The sequence below is a fragment of the Homalodisca vitripennis genome, chromosome 1, assembly GCF_021130785.1.
Source record: "Homalodisca vitripennis isolate AUS2020 chromosome 1, UT_GWSS_2.1, whole genome shotgun sequence".
NCBI lineage: Eukaryota > Metazoa > Arthropoda > Insecta > Hemiptera > Cicadellidae > Homalodisca > Homalodisca vitripennis.
In genome coordinates, this window is record NC_060207.1 from 92325020 (window position 1) to 92349714 (window position 24695).

General features: G+C 30.4%; 1 protein-coding gene across 7 annotated transcripts in view; it reads right to left on the minus strand.

The window, feature by feature from the left end:
* The window catches only part of LOC124366619 (Down syndrome cell adhesion molecule-like protein Dscam2), a 191096-nt gene extending 166987 nt beyond the window's left edge, over window positions 1-24109 (minus strand). For all 7 annotated transcript variants that reach the window (XR_006922839.1, XM_046823250.1, XM_046823238.1 and 4 more), the window contains exon 1: window positions 24030-24109. Coding sequence is in view for 6 of the 7 variants with exons in the window: in XM_046823250.1 (XP_046679206.1) it covers window positions 24030-24066 (37 nt within the window). In the remaining variant the exon portion in view is untranslated. The remainder of the gene's footprint in view (window positions 1-24029) is intronic.
* Window positions 24110-24695: the final 586 nt, after the last annotated feature.

Consider the following 24695-nt stretch of genomic DNA (forward strand, 5'->3'; position numbering starts at 1 on the left):
TATTGAAATATTAACGAATATTTTAACGGTTTTTAAAATTATTAGATCTCATTACTTATTGGGTTACTGGTTCAATACGTTACTAATACGTATGCTTAATACGATATGTCTAAAATGCTAATTCCTGTCTATAAGAAATGAATAATTTGGGGCATATCAAGAATACTTAATGGGCCCAAAAAGATCACGTTATATTTATTTGGGTTTTGTACTATTACAAACAAATTATGAATATTTTACACGGTGAAAACAGCAGTACCAGTTTTTAAGTAGATCAACGGGTTTTTTTGCAGTTTCTTTCGCAAACATTCACCCTATAATTACTTACTCAGAGATTATCTCAAATAACATATAAACACATTCGCAGTAATTATTTTAATGTACTAGTTCCAGACATAACCGTCAGAAATTCATGACAGTAACAAATCAAGAAAATATCTAATTATTGTCAAAACACACCATAATTCTGCCTTACATGATTCTTTGCACACGCAATAAGTAATATTTGTAAATAAAGAAAGTTTTTAGATTGTCACACTTATGTGAATCAGGTTTAAAATTTAAGTGCTTTTAAAAAACATATCTCAATTTTAGTTCCTACTTTCATTTTTTTAAACTTTAGTACCAGGGTTCTGTAAATGGAAATGTTTAACTAGAAAAATATATGAAATACTAATGAACAAATTAGAAATAGGTAAAGCTATCCCTAAATAGAGTACTGAGATAAAGTTGCTTTCTACGATATTATAAACACTTAACTTCATACAAAAATACAATAGCTTGACTACGAAATCCCCTCAATAAAACTTAAATAAAGAAAACTCATAAAAGTTTAGCTATAATAACTTGGGATATGTAATTATTGAGATTATCTGTATAAAAACAGGATGTACTTTTGAGTTACCAATAGCATGATATCATTTACTGATATCATTTTTGGAAAGGTCATCACGCAACCTTCATAAGAAATACAAAAATGTAATGTGTATTTCTTGGTCTTTAGATATATGTAGCTATTTGTCATTAGAAACTGTTCAACTGTACTGTTTCGTTGCATGGTTTAATAAGTTTGGATATAACAATATTAAACTACGATTAAACATGATAAATATGTTTGGTAAAATTTGCATCTCAAAAATAACACCATTATCACAAAAAGAACAAAATTATCACATGTATGTAACGTATCAGTAAAATACGTTAGGCGTTTGTTCAAATTTTCTTTTTCAAAATTATCTTAATTTCGTAGCACTAGATATCCTACAAGATCAACGCTTTCTCCACCGACCGCGACGTTGATTTTGTCTCCTTCTGAGCATTTTATATAACTATGCAACAATATTCGAACATAGTAAGATATAATGTGGATTATCATAATTTTAGAATTACATTTAACAGATTGAATTTTTTCACTATGCTTAAGTAGGATATTGATAATAGATAGAATGTTCTTTAATGGTAGTAGTCCAATTTTACGATTACTAAGGTCACGTATGACTAACTGTACAATAATACCGTAAGGTCTTGAACTGTTGGGGAGGAGAAGGTTGGAGGGATGCTCTATTCTGATGCATTATAAAATAGTGAACCAATAACAAGACTTAATGGAACTTCAGTAATACCTACATATAACACTAATTATCGAGTCTTTCATGTTTGTTTTCAGTATAAACATGTAATGTATTCAGTTCTCGAGCATAAGAGATTTGTTACGTGTTTAAACACAGGACTATTTCTATGTTGAAGACGTAGAGTAGTTATGCCATTAAATGCAAAATGAAATATATTACTCTAATAATACAGATTTCAACATACCGTACTTCAATATAAGATACAAGTAATAATATTGCCAATTTTCAATAGCTACATGTTTTGATTCGCTTTAACCAAGAACACCTCTGTAAATCGATAAGAGTTGGTTTTTTTAGCTTTTTAAAAATAAACCGGAACAACGTAGTACAGTTGTCAAACAGTCGGAAAGATCGATGAACAGCCCTTATACCAAGAGGAACCCATGTACCATGTGCCCAGGCGGATAGACCTCTTAACTCCAAAATCTGTACAGTTTTTCTATACACGAATATAAGGCTATATAACAAGTTCGGAGTTTCCTTCTATTAGAGTTTTGACACAGACAGAGAGACATACGGACTTCCTTTTTGCCTTTCTATCCCCAAATTTAAGAGTTCTTCCCTAAACCAAGAATAATGAATATATGTACCATGTTTCAAATGCCTAGGACTTTTATCCCAAAGATTGCCGCATAGACGGACATACGGACGGATAATGACACAATTTTAAGAAGCCTCTCTCAAATCCTCAATAAAGACGTCACTATTTGATCAGTTGAACTTGCTCAGTTGAAAGCACAGTATGATTCATATTTAAGATAATATTTATAGTATTTTTTATGTTCATACATACATTTCCACTGCATGGAAAAGGTAATAAAAACTACTTGTTATTTTTTAGGTGGAAGACAAAAATTGGAAACTACAGTTAAAGATTCTAGTACATATATTAGTATTAATCCACCGATTCAACGTTGGGAGGTTCTGGTCTAGGGAGGTGTACCGTGAGTGAAGGGCGGATGGAAGGGATAGAGGACTGTTAGATCGGACAATACCACAGACACAATGGCGTACCAATTACACGGCGTAATGGACTTCCAGTAATACCTGCGTATATCATTCACTACCAAATCTTTCGTTCGTCAGGATCTTTAAACATGGGATAAGTGTTTAGTTGCATTTCTCATCAGCCTTTAGTGAGAATACGTATCTAACTGGAAAAATCATCTTCTGATCAGTTCTTACTTTCATATTATTATGAACCATACAGACTCTTCATAAAATTGTGTCATTGGTTGTCCATATGTTTGTTCGTGCGTGGGTATCTCTCGTGGTGGAAATAAGAACTCTATTGATTTTAGGGTTCAAAAGTGAAAGTCAGGAATGATATTAGTCTAGGAAAATGGTACAGTTAATTCATTACAGACTGTCGTATTGTTATGTTGAGTCCTTTAATACTTTACTATTATAATAATCTTTACCGTGTTTCTGTATAAAATGTTTATACATTAAACATTTTTATCAACTACCAAGAATTAAAAATTTTGAATTGGAGAAATCGGCAAAATATTATTGTACTCTAAGTGTGAGAAGAAGAAACGCATGCACCACTGAGATCTCTGATGATACTTGTGAAATCTCAATCCCTCCTTACATTCTGTAGCAATAAGAATGAGAGTCACCCAGTATTTCTAACCCTATTTATAACATAACATATTGTTATATAATGAAATTTTTAGTTATGAAGTGGGTTTTGTATACAACCCATCTAATGTTGCATACGCTCTGACTGACTGTCTTTATTCAATGACACTTTATCACGGTGTTAAAGGATGAATGGGAGGCCCAATACAAGTGTATTAGAGAGCATCTAGAAGATCTCTGCCGCTTAGATTCCTGAACACGTAGCCGCCGATTAACATCTCCATATCTGTCTTCACCGTTTATACAAAACGTGTTGTATACGAACCCGATCATTTCAGTGGAGTTATATAAAAACTTACATATTTATCGATTCATTTAAATTCTAATTTTCAGCTTTTGTTCCGTATGGAATAAAAATAAAGGAATTTATGTATTGCAACAAACTTGACCAATAATCAATATTAAGTTGCCTACCAATTATTAGACGTACTCGCTGGGTTTCTACGCAATATACAAATTTTCTTTTGACAGAAGCCTAATCTTTAATAAATAATCAAGTAATTTTTCAACTGATTTGTGCCCATCTCGCAGGAAATTGGAAATATTTAATCTAGTTACAGTCAAGTAGTTCTTCATCTACGCCAAGAAGATGATATTATATATTAATATTAATATATATAAATATATTAATATTTATATATATTAATAAATATATATTAATATTTCATATTAAGAAATATATAATACGTCAAGAATTAGAAACACGAGTATCTAAACGGGATGGTTAATGTCGAAGTGTATAAATGGTGTGGGATAAGCAAAACACCTTCTTGAATGCCTAACTAAATAATTTTTGTTTTTTGTAATTCTTAACACAAAATGATAACTCTTAAACGATGAATAAAAGAATTGTTCTCAAGGTATTAATATGTGAAATAATAATATAAATATAAACTCAACAAATGTAATAACAAGTATATTTTCACCACTGTGTCAGTAATAAAATGTAATTTTAACAAATGAGAACATTTCGTAAAGTATCTGTGATATATTTTATTTTGCCAAGGTCATCTTATTTATAATCAAACGTAAAAAGTCAGTAAATCCCAACCTCCTTTCCTTTTCACTTTCAGTCAAAAATTGGAGATGTTCTATGGCCTGATTTTATTACCCTACAGTAAAATATTAAAAAACGGCTATTGCTAAAACTACTGAAATTCCATGGATAAAAATAGAAAAACAAATACTTTAATGCATGTCCGCAGGACAAGGTGCAACATAACAATGGAACAGACGAGAGCAGAGGGGTCCCGCGATATTAGTACGGTCAGCGTCCAGGGTATTGTTGATCCTTTGTCCCACAGCCACCGGACCTCTGCCGCCCGGACTATTGTAATGTGGACACTAACAATCTGGAACTGTGACCCACTGTTGTGACAGCGGTTCTTTTGTTCTTCGTCATTGTTCTAGATGTGTTTGCAGCCGCTAAAACATTAGCTGGCAACCTGATGTGATGATATAGACAATACTCCATCCCAGCAAATAGTACAATAAAAAAATACATTGTTTGAAAGGTTCTGGTAATTTTTTGCGTGTTTCTCTTTATGTCAAGAGAAATAAAATAGGCCTATTTCAGTATTTCTGTAGTAAAAATCCATTGTAAAATGTATCAGTTAAATACATTGGTATACATAAAGAGGTATGATAGTTGGTCTCATGGGGGCTTGATTCTTTGTGTAAAAATAAAAAAAAGATTTCTCCATAGTTAAAACGCCTTTAGTTACTAAACCACATATGACAGAAGATAATCACGTCAGAGACAGCATATTATATTGTAAATATAAATCCATGTTCTTAGAAATATTCCTATACCATCTTAATAAATCTTTTAGAGTTTTATTAAAAAAATAGTATAAACAATATTGAAATGGGGTTTCTACCCACAGAAGAAGTATATGTTTATCCAACTTCCTAATGTTTTAAGGTGAAATGTAACATACGAACGCCTCATGATTTACAAAGGAAATAACAGGAATAATTAACTACACACACGTGTCTCATGCTATCAACAGAAAAATCAAAAATTTTTAATGACTATGAGCTATCCGTACCGGTTAAAATCGGGTTGGAATACCTAAGAGAACTGACATCCGCCTGTTAAAACATCCGGCTGCCTAGAAAGATCAAATTTGTTACACATTTTTATTATGATTTCGACATACTACTAGTATGCGAAATACCTTAACCGAAAGTAGATTATGATCTCCGGAAATAGTAGTTTTTTTTTCGTAGTAGACTTTTTATAACAACGCAATATATTATTTCTTAATCGGGACAGCAATGCAAACACTATGATACTGGAAGCAGATTTCTGTGACCGGAAGTGATCACTATTTTACCGAAGTAAACTTCTCAGACCAAAATCCTTAACTGGCAAATGCTACTATATATAAGCTTTTTACCAAACAATATGTTTTATAATTATGTTTTTATCACAACGCTAATGCTACTATGAAACCAAAATATCTTGGACAGTAGTTAAACTACAATGACATGAAGTAGTCACTATTTACCAGAGTATAATTTTCTATAACATTGACTAGTCTCTATCATTTTTTATAAGGAATTGTGAATCACAGCTTTTGCTTTAACTTTTTTTAGAAACCAGATCTCAATTTAATTCGATGTAATTCATATTTCTGGAGATTCCGATCCATTAAAAGTTGTTTATACTTACTTAAAATTTAAGGTAGAATACAATGTTAGTGATAACGTCTGATAAATATATCGAAATGTCATAGAAATTTTACATCTTTTACTAAATATTCATATTTTTATCAATAAACTAAATAATGTTTTTCTGGGTGTGCGTGAGTAATAAAAACTTTTCATTTCCGTATTTGAGTCACATTTAATTTGTATTATTACCTACAAAAAAATTAGGTCATGGCCACCTTGTATATATTATCTTATTTGGGGCAATAATGCAATCGCTACCATAGCAACGGGATTAGTTACAATAACTCAAAATAGACTCTTGTTGACTAAAGTAGACTTTTAAGAACAAGTATGTGTATATTTTCTAAAACAAGCAAAGTTTAGTATGGCATATGTATAATATATTTTTATCAGAACCAGAAATGCATTTTCATTCGCTAAACTTGAAATAAGAGCCTGGAAATGTTGTTTACCTTTTGAACCTTTTAGGAATGAACACTACAATAATATATCCCATGATAATGTCTTCTTGAGAATTCAACATTGTTATAGGGCTCTATCGTACTAATTCATAATTGTCCCCACTAAGAACTGAACTATTGACTTAAATTAAGTATTTCTCCAATCTGGTGTTACTGTAAGTTTTGGAAAAATACATTCAAATATTATTAAATGTTGCAGAGAATTTGTAAATTTAACTTTTACTCATAAACATTGTTTCAAATTTCGAACTCAGGCCCTCAACACATTCTTATTTATGTTTAAGTTTAAGTTATTCTGATATAGATCAGAATATTGCAATATATTGCCAATGAGTACCTGTTATACAATATGAAATCGCGTCCATAACCATGAGTAACTGTTAGTTTGCTTATAAACGTCTTAAGTGTAATTCATGTCTATAAAATTCACGCCAATAGTTCAAGTTAAATTTGATTATTAAATTAACGTTTATTTGAATAATTTTCTCCCTTAACCTTAGTGTAAGAAGAAATGTAAATAGTTATGCAGAATCACGTTACGTAACCTGAGAATGAGTAGACTATGAATAACTAGAATGACTAGAAGTATTTGTAGTCTAACAACATAAAGAAGAAACAATTTTTGTATATAATAATATCATTTACCATTACCTGAATACAATAATATAAGGAAATCTTATACAGAGGAGGAGATGGGAAATTACAATTATGGAGTAAAATTAATGTTAATCGACTTAATTTACCTATTTTGTTTTACATCTTCTGAATGGAGGGTACCAATTGTATTGATTATATTATCAGAACAGCATTATCCAACGCCAATAGTTTTTTTTCAACACGTTTCCAATATATTAGCGAATATCTAAGTATGAGAATAACAATTGAAATAATTTGCTACACAAAGGATATTATTCTGATTAAATTCCAGTTCTAAATAACAGCTGACCAATATTACAGCTATTTTTCAATGTATCAAAGCTGAATTGTTCAATAGTTTGAGGACAAAGAATGGATCAATAGCACCTGAGCTGGGATGTGGGTCGAGCGGCGCATATAGCAATACCAACTACAGCCTGCACTCGGCTACAGTGTACCCGATAAATTCTCAATACGAGATTTGAGCATTATAAAACCTTTTAGTTTGTTTCATTTTTATCTGCAACTGTTATATCCTATCTATTGAGGCTGATTTGGTTCAAATATTGTCACGTTTTAATATTAGTTCAATATGCAGTCATGTTAATATTAATCATAGTTTGCACCTTGGAAAATAGAACAAAACGTTCTTTGTGAGACAGTAGCATGTAGTTTCTTTGTTATTAAAGTGTGTGCCAATGCTAGTATTGGAAGAGTCATTTTTCGCAATTCTAAAATTAAAACATACATTCATAATGGTTAAGTGAGACATCAAAAGTATTTGATAATGATTGTAAAGGCAAGCTGTCACACGCGATATTGAGTCTAAAAGCTATCAAATAACATTTTCAAAGTAAGTCTCCTAAAATTACTTAAAAATCAACCTAAAAGTGATTGATATTCTAACATAATCATATTTGCAGGATTCAATGAAATGATAAACATATTTCCATGAAGGTTAATACTAGTAAAAAAAGAATTTTACTAAAAACTAAATAATATGTTGTGTAAAGGGCATTTTCTATATAAAGTAGAATCTGAGAGAGAGGCACATAATATTACAAATTTTAGTTATTTTAATATGGCAATTTCTCTTATTATCTTATTCACATTTCCTAGCCTGCACGCCTAGTTATCTATGTTAAATAATACCAGAGCTAAAGATATGTCAATATTCCAGATCTCAGATGTAAGTATAAAAGTATATGACCTTTAATGAAAAAGTATGTTATACTTTTCATCTTATAAATTAAAAATGTACAAAAAAATTATCAAATTAATATTTTAAAAGTCTTTTTAAACAAAGGTTATAGTTCAGGTTTAAATAAACCATAAAAAGTTTTAGTTTTGATTAATTATATATGCACCGAAATTTATTTGTTATATCTTAACGGTAAATAAAAATAAAACTACATGCTATCAGACAAATCTCAGTTTAAGCTAAACATTTAACATATTTACATTAGTCACATGCTTGATGCGCTCTAATAGTGTCTAGAGTATGATGGGTTTTCTGGATTTTCAGTTACTCCATATTGCTCTCTGTTTGTATGAAAGTTGACTTTGTCGGATGCTGCATATATTAATATGTACCAAATGTTATTGTTTCGAAATAAACAAAAACATTTATAGGATCGCTATCCATGAACTGTCCTTTAACGTCAGTTAAAATATTCGAGGTTTTCGCTTTGACAGTAAAGACGTTTTAGTAATTCATGATAATCTTGGTCCTGGTTGAGCAGCTCCCTATTGATTTCTGAGCAGCTCAGCTTTCAAGATTTGTTATTTTTCAAATTCAAACTCACAGCAGAGTTTTGAAGTATTTAAATGGTACCACCAAACAAAATTCATTGAATATTTTTCGGATAGACCAATTTGTATGAATTAGTTTGGGGAAAAAATCAATTCTACATTTAAGGAAATAATATAATTTTGTGGCAAATTGTGATGTCTGATCTCCAACAATATAGAACAGAGAATATACAATTATTGCTCGTACGATATTTACTATTATTACTTAGCAGCGAACAGTCTATTCTGTTTTCGACACTAACATTTGCTGATAGTTGATTGTTACAACTTTTTGACGTGACAACGTCTTAAATTAGGTTGCGGCTCGGAGTCACTCATGAAAAAGTGTAACGCCCGGTAACGTTACGATGCCCGTCCAGTGGGTCCGCCGCACGGGATCCGCACGGGATAAAGCAGATAACTGTGGGTCCGCCGCACGGGATAAAGCAGATAACTATGTTTATTCGTGAAAATGTGGAGTGCTTAGATTCGTCATTTACAACAACTACAACAATAAAGGTAAATAATTGTACACTGATATTTCATTATCGTAAACTATGATTGATTGATTAATTGTTAGATTGACACAAAAGTTGAGAAACTGAGTTTATAGGTTATGTCATACTATTGACAAATGTTGATAGTGTTAAGTAAATTATTAATTTAAATCACTCTGCAATCAATCGTAATTCAGTCGATTGAGAAGAAACAGCGCGTATTGCTAGTCAAACATTTAAAATAACAAATTATAACCTCTAACCTGTCATAACAGTGCGACCAAACAAACGAACTAAACCGACCAATCACCACGCGCGGAGTTAGAATTTAACTGTGTTTAGCAAGAATTTCAAATTCCAATTTTAGTAAATGTTTTATTCAACTTTACCATTTACAATAACAAATTTTAATTAATTTCAAATTATGTACAATGTTTTAGTAAACAAAATATATTTCTATAGTTAAAATTTGTGCAATTCTTATTTTCATTCAATTCCTTGTTCCTATTGTGCAATTTAATAATATTCATATCAATAAATATTCTACCGAGAAAAAGACGTTGTCACGTAAAATCTTCGCCCGTAAAACCGACTTTACAGGCAACCATAATTTTTTTTGTTGTTAGAAGCTATTAAAATAATTGCCAATACTATAATTATTTTTCGTTTCATGTTTAGAAAAATAAACCTGGTAATCATTGAATTTTATACGACATACAAGATCACGAGTAACTTGTCCAACTTCCAAGATAGAAAATCAAGAATTATTAGCATAGGTGGGTGCGGTTACAACACGTTAGTGTTGTTGGTTGTAATGAAATAATACCTACTAGATAAATCTTCTCGGGACAAAAGCTGAGGACATCAATGAGCAGTCAAATAAAATTGGATAGTAGAATGTGGGTCTTTTTAGCAGTGATGATTCAAACGTACAGATCAAGTTGTAATAACATGTAAAGGGCGAGCTTAGAGCATTGGGCTCATCAATATAATAGGTATATTGCTAAAAAAAAAAACGGGAAAACAAATGTCCATGATTGGTTGATGAAGTGTGTGTGTCTCTTATACTTTTTATATATTATAAAAATAAATATCAATTAATAAATGTAATGATATAAAATGAGAAAATGTTTTTGTTATAGAAGTAAAAAACTAAGTAATTTAGTTTAGACTAATCATAAACGTTAAATTTATTTTTACTTTAAGCAGAATGTTATACGATTATAATGGATTGCATGAAAGGGTAATATTTATAAAATGCGCAATTTAGAATAATTTATGTAAATGATTTCATCCTACAACCAATTCAATTCAAAAGTTCCTCTGATGTTTCTTTGTTACTGAATAAAAGATTGGTGATAGTGTTACCCAGGAGTGCAGACTCTCTGAGTGCGCTTTGAAATATTTATTTTTAAAAGGTGCAGAGATGATGTTGAAGTGGAAAGAACGCGTTTGCAAGATAACACAATTACAGCTACTTAATCCGGCAGTAAAGAGCACATTACAGCCCTAATTGGTGCCAGTTGTAGATAACTAAGCGCTGATGAACGAGCCCTTGGCACCGACACGGCCGCTGTCTGGACCCTAAGCCTTTAACTGACTTGCTCCTCCTGGAAAGCTTTAAGTTGATGATGGTTATTTAGCTATCAATTCTGTTTGATCCTTTTAAAGACCTATTGCTGATACTGGTTCACTTCTCTCTGTATTGAAGTCCGTAGGCTGTAATACCTAACAAAAGTTTGAAACATCGAGCTCAGACAATAATTCTAGGCTACTTCTGAAACACAGCGTTAACCTTAATTATTACACAGTGATTTCTTCGACGTTTGTTTCCAATCATTTTGTACTTATGTTTCATTAGTAATTCGTATAAATTTAAATGGGGAAAATAGTTTGTTTTGACTTATTTCATTTCTAATGGTCTTTTAAAGGGGTGGTGCAAAAGGATTATGGATTATCTTTTTTTGAAAATTGTGTCTTTTTAACATTTTTTAACTTTTCTGACCAAACTATATAAGCGTATGTAATTAGAAACGGAATTTTTTTGCCGAAAATACTCCTTATTTATATTTAAGTTCCTGCGAGATGAATTCTAAAGCCAGTTTGCAACTATAACAGATAGGACAGATATATACTTTTATATACCAGATTATTGTGTAAATTGTAAAAAATGTATTGCCTTATAAGGAACCATAACCCAACAATTCTTTATTTCTGTTGTTCCAAGATCTTCTGTTCACTAACTGGACACTAATTATGTTACTTCCATAACAAATGAAAAAAATGAATTTGTTTTACTGTAATTAAGATCATGTTTTATAAAAACTGATAATTTCAAACTTTATGAGAGACACAGATTATATTATAAAATTTATCACTTTCATTAACTAACTATAATAATGAATGATATTCATATGAAATACAAAATTATTTACATTATTTAAAAAAAAATTATTAATTATTACATAAAAATGTCTGCCCTACTGTATTATCTTATCATTTACCATTTTAAAAGTTTGTCATATTTTCATTCCTCAAAGGAAAAAGCAAATATGCCCAGGATAGCCAATAGGGTGAATTTTATTTTTGATTCAATCTAGAAAGCTTTTGTATGCAACAATACATATTATATTTTATTAATTATATCTTATTGATTTTTTGCAGAACGTTACTTCATTTCCATTTTCAATCTAAAAATGTTACGAATGTGTGTTTTTTTTCTCAGAGTTACATAACTCCCTTTACATGGAGAGCGGTGCCTAGGAGTTACTACCCGTCGGGCGTACGTGACCTAGTTCAGTGTACCTAGATTTCATGCTCGTATAATCCAGGGAGAGATACCCAATCTACATTGTATAAGCAACAAACTAGTTTTCTCAAATCAATAGTAGACATTCCTCTAAGAAAGAAATATTGAATGTCACCTGCGATAGTTTTTATACAGATCAAAATAGATGTTATAGAATGCGTTAAAAATACACATTTTTCACAAATAATATTTATTTTTAACTTTCAAATTAAAAAAATAACCATCAAAAAAGTTCTAAGGACCTTTATAAGCGCTAGTCAACGAGATAATGGCTGTCTATGTAGCAAAAATGGTGATTTTCATACCGTTTAGTTTGTTGGCTGGTAGTGATATACAGTAAGTATTATTTACAAGTGTGACGGTTGGATATAATATCTAAATCTTAATAACGAAAAAATTTGAACTGTAAAATTTATTGTTTGGTATTATTGATGCTTTTAAATGCCAATCAACAGTTTTATTCCTAGTGAACGCTTAATTTCTTCCATCAAAATGAAACGGTCGTTTAGACCAAATAATTTCTTTCACGAATAACTACTTACGTTATGTGTTCATATTTTGTAAATTCCACTCTTTGCTTCTTATATAGAATAACGAAGTAAGAGCTGAGTAAAACAAACTAACTTCTTTAAATATTTCATTTTCTACTGTATGATATAGCTATCATCTCTAAAAGTAAACGTACGTGACCCAATAAAGTGACTAAATCATGTACTTAATTATGCCTGCCAAGGTCACTGAGGAAAAACATTGTATCAACTCGCATCACTTAAGAGTATGTTGATTTATTTTTATTTGTTAAAGTACAATCAAATTGGCAATAAAACAATATTGTAATCTAAATTTGTTTACTTTAATTTGTTAATTTATTTGTTGTATGTTTTACTATTAGGATTAAATAATAACATATTTTCTCGATTCTTACTACTCTTGCAAAAATTCAACGCGAAATTTTGTATTGTATGAGTATATCAACGAAATGGACTATTTATATTCATAACAAAAATCCTTCAGGATTATTTTAACTGGGTTAATATGCTGTTCATAGTGGTAAAAACCGTACCCTCAATTTTGGGTGGCTAATAATACAATTATCCATCTAAAATGAAGACTGAACCTGATTTCATTGCTACCTTGAAAATATATGATGACGGTTTTTCATTTCTAACATAAACTTCTCTATAATATAAATCATGATACTGGGCAGGGTCCGCTCATTTTGTTAATAACGTCACTTAGTTTCCATAATGAAATGAAAAATGCCTTTATTAAATGTGCGGAGTTAGAGCTGTCAAACCATCTCTACCTAATCTCATATCTTTCTTATGAAATGAATGTTGGGTTTCTTAGAAACAAAACTCTACGTTTCTCTCTCTATGTCCTTCTAGTTTTGGTTGTGCTCCAGGCTGGATAACCTTTCGTTTGACTTTTCTATGTAGAAAATAGAAGTCAATACACTTTTTTAAATGGAACTTTATCCCATCGATAGTTTCTATAGTTTTAAACCTATTCCATTTGTAGTGTTAGCATACATGAAATTGAGACACAAGAGTTTTCTATAAAATAATTAACAAATACATTTTTAAAGAATATAATCAAATACTTTGAAATAGAAACTTTATTTTAAGACTTTAAAATGAGAGATATACTAATTATCATATTTGTTTAATCCATTTAATTTCTTCAAGGATATCATCAGTAAATATAATAATAAATTGTGTAAAAAAATGGTAGATACGACTTGTTACAGACCACCTTTCGTCAAATTGGATTTTGTTTCAAATAACCAATGAAAGAATAATATTTAATCCTGAAATGCAATATCATTTTGTATATTTTATTCCATTGAATGTGGAGTATAACATTTAATTTACCGTACAGGCAATTTAGAAGAATGAAGATAAAAATTTAACTATTGGGTTACAAAATATTTTTCAGGCTTTAGAATGAAATAATTACTTTTTTGGGAAAAAGTTACAGTAACATATGATTCTGGCAGCAGGGCAACCAAAGAAATGAGTATATCCGATTCAGTTACATTCATATTAGTTTTAAGTAAGTACAGAGTATGCTAGAAAAGACAACTTAAAGCTCAACACGTTTAATATAAATATGTCCCCATTATAATGATGAAAAATGAGATGCACGGTCTCCCATCTTGCTCGTAATTAAAACTGTTGAAACACAGAAGTTTTCATGTCAACACAAATACCCTTTAGCACATTTCACAAAGATGTTCATTTCCTTTGAGCGTACTCTTTGCTAGATGCAGCAAATGTGTGACGGATAAATTACCAAGTTAAGGAGGTACAATTGGATTTTGTTTCTATTATTACAAAAATGTATTATTTTAATTAAATACATTTTTCTAATCTTTTTCCTGAATACAAGAAAAAAGAAATATAATCATTTTTTATAACTGCTAGAGCATTTCAATCAAAAATTATTTAAGCTAATTCGATTGAAATTCAGATTTTTTGACATCTTTGTAATCAGGCTTAAATAAAACAGCTGAAGATCGCATATAAAATGTATAATATAGAAAAATGTATTTAAATGTAAATTAATGATAAAAAATATTGCTTACGGAAATCATATTATGTTACAAATAAGTCGTTACTCTCATCAGAATTCTTTAGTCGTCTTTCAGATACCATAAACTTATTTTTAGGCGCTTTTCTGTGACCTTGAAAATAAAATGTAATAGTACATTACATGCTTACATTTTCTTGTGGAGTTACCAAACATTTCCTGTATTTTGTGTGTATGAATGGTAACTTAAATAGCGATTATTATAGCACTTGTTATATTAAAAAGTCAATGAACTCCAAATGTGCAAAATATCAATATTGTAATGTATTTCAGGTTTACAAATTTAACCTTGCTGTAATTTAACAAATTTATTCTTAAATGTGGTTATTTACCACAAGTATTATTTTTACTACTCGCATATTCTATTGCACTTGAGTGAGTGCTACGGATGTTATAGGCTTATTATTTAGTAAAAGTGTTTAGAATTTACTCATTTCAAATGTGCATATTATATTTTGAATGGTTAACCAACTGATACATATTATATTATAAAAAGGGAGCTATCGTTAAATTTAAAATAAGAGATGAAAATTTAATATGTGTTTGTTTATATTCACGGTTAACATATTTTTATTTAAATTGAGTTCTATGAGTGTTTATTTTGTATAATCCGAAAGCTATGAGAGCCAGTTAGGCTTGTATAATCACACATCCCAGTTTTTCTCGTAATTTGTAAAGAAATTCCCGCTGCGAAATCAATCGTCACTCACGCTACTTTGGCGGGTGGTTGAATGAGAGGTATATAAAAACGATTAGAAATAAGTATAAGCTAACCATAAACAAACCCTTAATTAAAATTATAACTTGCAGTTTCTTTACCTAATTAACTTGCTATTATTTTTCTAGTAATGTAGCTACTATTTATTTGTCTAGTGGTCGGTTATAAGTGTATAATGCTACAACAAAATTTAATTTCTAAAAATTATTATCGTTACATACTTTCCTGTATTTCAAATCCTCTTGTTTCTACCTCCACAGAACCCGACTGAGAAGCCCGACTGACCATCGGTTTCGTAGAGAAAATTCCTCTAATTCCAATTTGAAGAAATAACAGGCCTATACAGTTAAAATGGGCTCTAAGTTCTTAAAATAATAAATTGTATCAACGAATTAGTGCATCAACTTTATAGTTTGTTTACCCTCATAAATGAAAGTCATGTTGTCACTTTATAGTAATATAAACACTATCTTAATATTGCATGTTAGTAGACATGAAACATGTTCTAACTTAAATCGAAAATGATTCAGTTTATTTTTAGTGCATAGGTATTAATTGTGCCAATAAATCTGTAAATTATTTCTTATTCATTTAGCAGAAAAACTGAGAAAATATTAAATTATGGAAAAACTTAGTGTATACAAAAGTTTTGAGAACGACTGAAAGGTTTTTAAATGTACGGATTTTGCTTGAAATCACTTTGTAATTACAATAAATAAATCCCTTGCAGTATGAAGTAACTAGACGGGGAAACCAATTAATTTCTTAAGTCTGTTCCGAGTTTAATAGGGGAAAGTTTGCGGTAACTCAGTCACTGTTTCAAGTTTGCTCGATTACGCCCTGAGTGGCGAGACATACTTTGCGGAGGTTTGAAATAATTCCAAATCATTATGAACGTAGATCACTGAACTTGAGTTTAGGTAGGTTTTTAGAATTACTTCAAGTGTATTTCATACGTTGTCATATAACCACTAAATTATTTATTCAAGTACAAATTATCACTGTTATAAATATTTATGCCCTCAAAATGTGTATATGTTTTCCACCAACTGTTGCGGTTGGTGATCATAATTTATTCACCTGACAAACAAAGAAAATCTAAAATAGTTATAGACCTATATTATTTTGTTCAACAATGTACAGTGTCATATCAATCCAGCCGTAAACTCAGTGTTCTTATCTACCAATTGCAAACTTACTCCACTATAGCGGCACCACATCAGTGTATATTCAAGTGCAGAAGCTCTCCGAATAGTGAGTGCTACAAGGAAATCATCGTTAAGTGCCAGTACACCGACCAATAAATCCACCCCAAACTTCAGGTACAATATATTACAAATCCATTTATGAAACGTCAAATAAACTTTATTATATGTAAGGTCTTTGAGTACCCAAATATTGTAGTACTTGAAAATATAAAAATATATGTGTTCTTTCAGTGCCATGCTCAACTCTAAATGACGTAGTTTAAACTATTGATATTGGTTTTGTTTTAGGGCGGTGATTTCGAGTAAAATATTGTACTTCAGCCTCAAGTGGCATACGTGGTTATAAACTTAAAAGATTCTACCAATACCATGGTATAAATTTTCAAGCTATTAATTGAAAATTAAATATTAAATTTTGGCCAAATTGCTTCATTTCCATCCTGGTAAAATACTAACCTTAACATGAGGTAAATTTAACCGGAAAAAAGTCATAAAACCTAAATCTCAAAACGAAAGATTATTATATTTAGTAAATATACTTATTTTAAAATGAAGGTTTGAATAAATTTTAATAGTGTGACTTTCTATAAGACCTTAGAATTACACCTATCTTGGTTAAACAGTTAATTAGGACAATTTAAATAAGTGACTTCTGAGATTTACTAAAACTCTCATAGGCGGTTTACATTATTTATTAAATAACTTAGTTTATTGTTACACAATATATAACTATTTGTAATATACATTTAACCCATTAAATTATAAGTACATTATTTAGCGACTCATTAAATTAATAACTAATTGTGAAAGACGTTTGAAGAAAATAAATTAGACAAATATAGGAAAGACTACGCTTTCCCAAGGTGTATTTTACTTAATACATAAATGTATCAACTGTATGCCATAGAATTTAAGATTGACATTATTTGTAGCTATAAGCAAACTGTTTATCTCCTGGGTCCTTTCATTGATTTATTATATTTGAAAGTATTAATGAAATCTTACACGCGATATAAAAACATATATCACTATTGTCATTATATAATAGACACTAATACCAATCAAACGTGTGAATTAAGAAACAACGATGATCGTGTTCTGGGGTCCTCCAGACCGACCGGCTAATATTTCAATACCAACTATATATGAGCCAAATTCTAATATAATGTGAATAGGTATTAATTTTTTCTTATACTTGATCATTAATAAGTAATTATGATCTCTTATATGAGAACTCTGTATGACGCTTTCGAAGCTAAACTCTAGCTCAATTTAAGAAAATCCCTACAGAAATCTCATGTAACCCTACATCCATATCCCTTTGTGATTTCTTGTTAAAATTATTATAGGTTGTGACTGTATATTACACCGGACTGACCATAAAAGATAATTGCCGGCTGTATTAAACGACTTTGCGTTTTACTACAATGTTTAAATTTCTAAAATCCGTTGCCTTGAGTCATAGGGGTATATGGGATGCGTCTCATTTTAAATATAATACTACACATAACACGCTATTTTGTACGTGTATTAAAAAGAAACCCATCAACGGGGTGCAATTTGAGCATCTATTATGAAAACACTAATGTTGTTAAACTGAATGAACATTTATTTTACAAAAATTTCCTTTTGTTTCACCGTTTGCTTCACTTTTTAGTAAAAGAAAATTCATCCACACGAGTTTAAATATCATTATTTTTTTATAACTTTTAATTATTTTTGTTTCAATTTTAAACGTAAGGATATTTAAATGTGAATTAGTCATCATTTTTGCCGGCTTCAGGTATAGGACTCTTACGTTTCACTGTTAGTTTTATTCCCTAAAGATCCTATCATTCCCTAAGAATTTCCCTAAGATTCCCTAAGATGATACGAACCTAAAAGTTATACTAACTATGTAGTTATGTACTCCATAGAAGTATACTCAGTTTGGTTTTCCTAGGACCTGTCATCAAGATGGTTTATCAATTTATTCACCCTGTATAGTTGTTACTTAAGATATTATTTCTCTTAGACACGGATAAACTGTTCCACCTATAACTTAACAGCACTTTGTATAACTGGTTTATAATACCACACGTACCATTCTCATGGACAGAAATGTACATTTGAAAAATGTACATTTTCAATATTAAGGTTTCATTTCCTTCAAAGAAATTAGAGATAAACAAGAAAAGTGGTTCGAAATATTCAAAGAGGGTGACTTTGACGCTTGGAAAACAAACAAACAAGCGCATCCCTTCCAGCTTTATGATTTGAAACGTTGAAAGTTTGACAGCTGAAAGGATCCTAACGCTATTAACTCTGGCCTATCTACTTGGTGACATGCCTACTTGATTGTGTAAAGTGTAAACATGTCTAAATCATTTGCTCTTGCACTAATTAAAATAAATATCTTAAGAAGCACAGTAGTAAGTTGAATCTTACCTTAAAAATTATATTGATGTTTATCAAAAGAGCATTGCAAAAATGTATAGTGCAGCCTTACTCTGTTCTCGTGTTACGGACGGATCGAAGCAATAAACAAAATACTTAAAATTTGTTTCTAAACTATCCCCATTTTTTTAAAATCGTTATTTATTATTTCAACTTCTCACTGGATTCGCTGTTATAACCGTGCTCATCTATTGCATATTAAGATATAATGATATTCGAAAGTATTTTTATTTTTCTCATTTATTACACTATACAAATTTGATTTCTATTTTCTGCAGTTTTAAGTATCTTAGAGGGTTAGTATGTTAATTGAAACGGTAATTTATAATGATACCGTTTAAAACACGGATTTTCTTGGCAAATACACTCAACAAAAAAGATATATAGGTTGTAAAATGTTTTACTTTTATAAATTTACCTTTAAAACTTAAAATTGTTATTGGCTGAGTGTTAGCGAAGCTTGTTACTCGAGAGGTTGGAAAATTGTATTTCTCTCTGTCTATCTGTTTGTCTTTCTGTCTATCCGTCTGACAACCCACACGATATCTCTAAAAGGATTCATTACAGAGATGATGTTTTTGTATTACGTAGAAAAGAATCTCGAGAAAGCCTTCATCTGCTAACATTTTATTATGCATCAAACTTGACGTCTACATGGACAAGAATGAATGCTATGGTGGTTTACATGTATGTAGTTCCTGTATGTTCAACCATGGAATTTAGCTGAGCTTTATTGAAGCATACCACTGTTATTGGAGGTTGACAGAATTTCTCTTTCGTATGCTAGGAGATGCAAAAATTTCTTTTCTATATGATACTCCGTACGTCTGTCTATTTAACGGTGGGGATCTCAACAATGAATGAGCTAGAGATTTGAAAGTTACTGAGCGAAGCCTGTTACGCGACATATCGTGTATGGTAAGTATATTGATATTATGAATAGAGCATTTTAAAAATATATGTTGCAGCCTTACTCTGTTTTCGTATTCGGACGGTTTTCATACTACTCAGTATTATGAAAACAGAAAAATTTTAAGAAATAGGCAAGTAAATAAGGGGGTTTTGTCTAATCGACCTTTCAATCACTATTAAAAAAGTGCAACTATAAAAAATAAAGTTTAAATGGTACAGAGCAGCACACGTTATTTAACTTATCAAATATAGCATTTGGTGGCTCTTACACTGACACCACTATTCATTGTGTGTATAAGTTTTTACTTCTTTATTATCTCTCTATTATAATATTCTGTTAAATATTTTATTACTGAATTGCTTTCTATTAAAAAAGGTTAATTATAGTATTTAGAAGTATTGTGAAGTGAAAATCCAAATTTACATATTATATACCAGAGTACACGATTTTCTGTAATTTTGTTTTGTTTTGTTTTGACGACGAAATATTTTATTTTTGTGGTAGTAATTTTAATTGTTGAATATTTAGATTCCTACTTGAATTTATATTTGTTTATTTACATTTTTGGAAAAGATAATTGAGTTCTGTTTTATAAATATGACTTAACAAAGTATTATTGAAATTAAATCAACTTAAATATTCCCAACAGAATCTTTAATGTTATTCTGTTAAATCTTTACGTCTTCAATTTAATCAAAGGCGATCATAGGAATGAATTTATAATAAGTACGCTTCAATCAACGCAAACGTAAGGTGAAACATTTTGAAATATTAAAGGAAACCAATATTACACATCCGATATAAAACAACCAATTCCCTCACACGGATTGGGAGAGACTAACCCGATACGGTTCCCTTCGGCTCTGATAGTCTGCCAATTAGAACCCTGTGGCAAAGTCCTTATAAAACCATTAAAATCTTTGCTCTATTAGATAATTCCACGCAAAATACTCGTGCACGTGTAACGTACATCTGGTATTATAAGTGTCAAGACTAGCAAGTCCAATAATTGATTGCACAACACAACCGATATAAATTAATTATTTTATTCATAAATTAGTGAATAGTTAGAACTGACTAAAAGCCTTGCATTTTTGAATTGGTATATTTCAATAACTATTTGGCATTGCTTTTCTTGAAATCTGACAACTCTCTACTAATTGTCTTAAAATATAAAACTGTTTAAGTAATTAACTAAATAGGTAAATATTGAACTTGTAGATTCCTCAGCGTTTAGTAGTATTAGTGAGCAATGATCATTTTGACTGTGACAAAAGTGCTTTTAAATCGATAGCACAAAAATATTTTTATCAATTCACAATTTTAATCACACATAAAAAGATATTTTTGTCACATGGTTATGTAATCTTAAGAAAAACTATAGTTCCCATCATTCATAGTAAAAACAATATACTTTAATCAAAAGAGAGGACAAAAATTTATAAACTAGATAAAGTAAATTTTGAAGTTAGAACTAGGCCCACAAGTTACTGGTAAAAATTAAATTTCAGAAGACCTTATAGATTCGACACATTGTCCTTTAGACTTAAGTTCCGGAAATATTTATGTTTTCCAATAACCATCACTTACGCAAAAATGTAAGCCACTGGTGTGCTTTTTAAAAAGAAAGTGCCTATGAAGTCTGTTGTGCAACCAAGAATTACCTATAAAGCAGAGAATAACAGCAAATAACCATATACATAGTATACAAGGTTCACTTTACTGCTTTCTTTTTCATTACCAACGAACATTTACTTAATAAAAAACCTTAATACAAGATATGTAACCGTAATTCATAATTTTAAGTATTAGTTACTACTTAGTAACTAAGTCGTTTTAGGCTAAATAACAAGCACAGGCATTTTTAATTGTTGTGGGATGGTAAAAATAATATTATTCTCTACTTCGTATTTTCAAGATTATATTCCACATTCCAAAATGCGTTCTTTAAAAATTTTATATTTAAAAAGGTTGATAGTAAGCGTTATACAATATTTTATCTGGGAAATCATTGCATCACGTTTAATTCACACTACCTAGTGTTTTTATTATATGTTACATAACATCCAGTATGTAAGATTTGTAATAACTACCATATTTGATAATTTAATTACGAATAGATAGTTTTCTTAACTGAAAAAGTTTTACTGCTATATAACAAATCTTATTGTCAATACATGTCAAAACATCCGCGTACTCAAAGAAAAATAACGAATTCTCTCACTTTATTATTGAAACTTTAAATAAGGTACAAAATTAAAATTTTACAATATTTTCTTTCAATTTTCAAAATCGTGCCTTAAAAATTTGCAGATAATTCGTGGACACTTTGTTTAGTATTTTTGTACCTCTATGTAATAAAATTATCTTCATAGTAATTGTGATAGTTCAACTTTTCCTGGAGTTCCTTGATAGAGATCCAGTAACTGCCATGAGGATTAATTACCGGATTACGGACTTACAGAAGTTACAGTCTTCTGGACACCTAGTTGAAGTTATCTGTCCAAGTCTAATATATCTATAATTTAATACTGTAATAAATATACACCTTGACATTATAGTGAAAACATTTGCTTGGAAGTATGTTCTCCAATATATTTTATAATTCTAATAACATTTACCTACCCAATATAACTCCAAATCTAAAAATTTATATGTTATAAGCTTTCTTTGTATCTTATAAACTAACAGTAAAATTCAAAGTAGCCTTCAACCCAGAAATAAGTTAACAAAAGCAAAATAAATTTCCTTTATGAATTCTATCATTTATATATATATATATATATATATATATATATATATATATATATATATATAATAATTATTTTAAACACATTTATAAAAACTTAAATAATACTATTCATTGAAGTGGGTTCTATGCACTGCACAATTTTAAGTATTGGCCTAAGCTATTAAATTAAGTAGGATTTTACAATGTGTGTCGAAGCACAGAGAATAATATAAAAATATTATAAACTAAATAGGCTCAAGATAGTTTTATTTGGTACACAGATTGGCACTTAAATCGATATTGTGCATGAAAATATGTATACCCATCATAGTTTAATAAGCCAACTAGTATAGTTAGACAACTAAGTTAGTTAAAAAATTCAAGCCTTAAACCATAAAAATACAAATAGAAAGAAAACCGGTTTAAAATATTATATAACTTTATTATTCAAACATGTATTCTACTGTATACTATATCACAGTGACAGGACTCAGAATATTACATTTACTGGCCTATAGTAAACCACGTTAAAGCATTAAAAACTATTTTAAAATCTGGAATTATAAGTGAATAGACTATTTGAATATATATCAAGAAAGACGTTGGTTAGGAATAAGGAATATTTATGTTGAAAACGTAAATGAACTTGATAATTTACTTACTCCTATAAAAGTATATTTTATTTAATGTATTACTTTGCCTTCAACTGATTGAACCGGGCAAAGTTATAAACATTGGAAAATTAGAGCGCGATACTCTTTATATGTATTAATTAAAGCAGAACGAAAAAATACAATGTATTGAATTACATAGTTACCAACGTATTATTTTTATATTTATTTATCAAAATGTTGACCTTGTTAAATGTTAAGGAACTATCGCCAGTAATAAAATTGTATCATGTTTTCAGAACTATGTGTTCCATTATAAATCATTATTCATATACACAATAAAATTATCTTAAATACCTAGAAATACTCTGTAAATAGAAAACGTCCTAAGAAAACGTTCATCCTTGTTGACTGTGTAAACCGGCTATAGTATTAACATTTTTATTGTGAAATGTGACTTTACAGGTACACTTTTCCTCCAAATTTTGCTTCCTTGTAAAACATGTACTGTTTAACTTTAACCAGACGTAAAACTGTCATTTCGAATCCATCATTCAACGTTTGAAGACAAAGGAATGTATGTCTCCTCTTAATACTTCTTCGCCCTAGGTGCTATTTATCTGACCCTCGCCATTTTCCAGTGCAATGCAGAAGGAGGAAAGCCTACTTCACCTGAGGTTGTAATGATGAGAAGGATGTGGGAATCCATGTGAGAGGGGTGCGCGTCGACAGCACAACACTCGCGCACTCTACACAGCCTCGCACGGTACTGGCAGTGGTGATCTCTGCCGCCCCCAGCGCCTGCGCCACCCCACACCACCCCCACCTCCACCGAGCGCGTACTACTTACACTATGGATACATTAAAAAAGTTTCATTGTGTCGCTCCATTATTGCGTGTCCTGTTACTTTATAAACAAAGTTCTCGCCTTACTTGGAGTGTAGCAGACCGCGTTCCGCGCCCACCCCCCGCCCACTAACACTTCTAAATTTTATCACGTAGCTATGGGTTTATTCACTTTCACCACAAAGCCCGAGGCAAGTTAAACGTGGAATTTAACTTCTTGCCTTACCTCTGCAAATAATTTTCTACATTTAAAGTATGATACCAAAATAATTGTTTTGTAAATTGTTTCCAATTAGGAAGTTTTGTAAAACTCCTATATAGCAGTCGTTTTTAAAACAGCATGTATTTTTAACTTAGTGATTTTATTATATATTTGATATTTCCAAACGTAATAATGTCTTAGTAATTTCAGATAGAATGTACTCTCCCATATTAACAATAACATGTTAGTGAGTGCTCTATTTCATGTTCAACATCTAAAAATATTGCGTT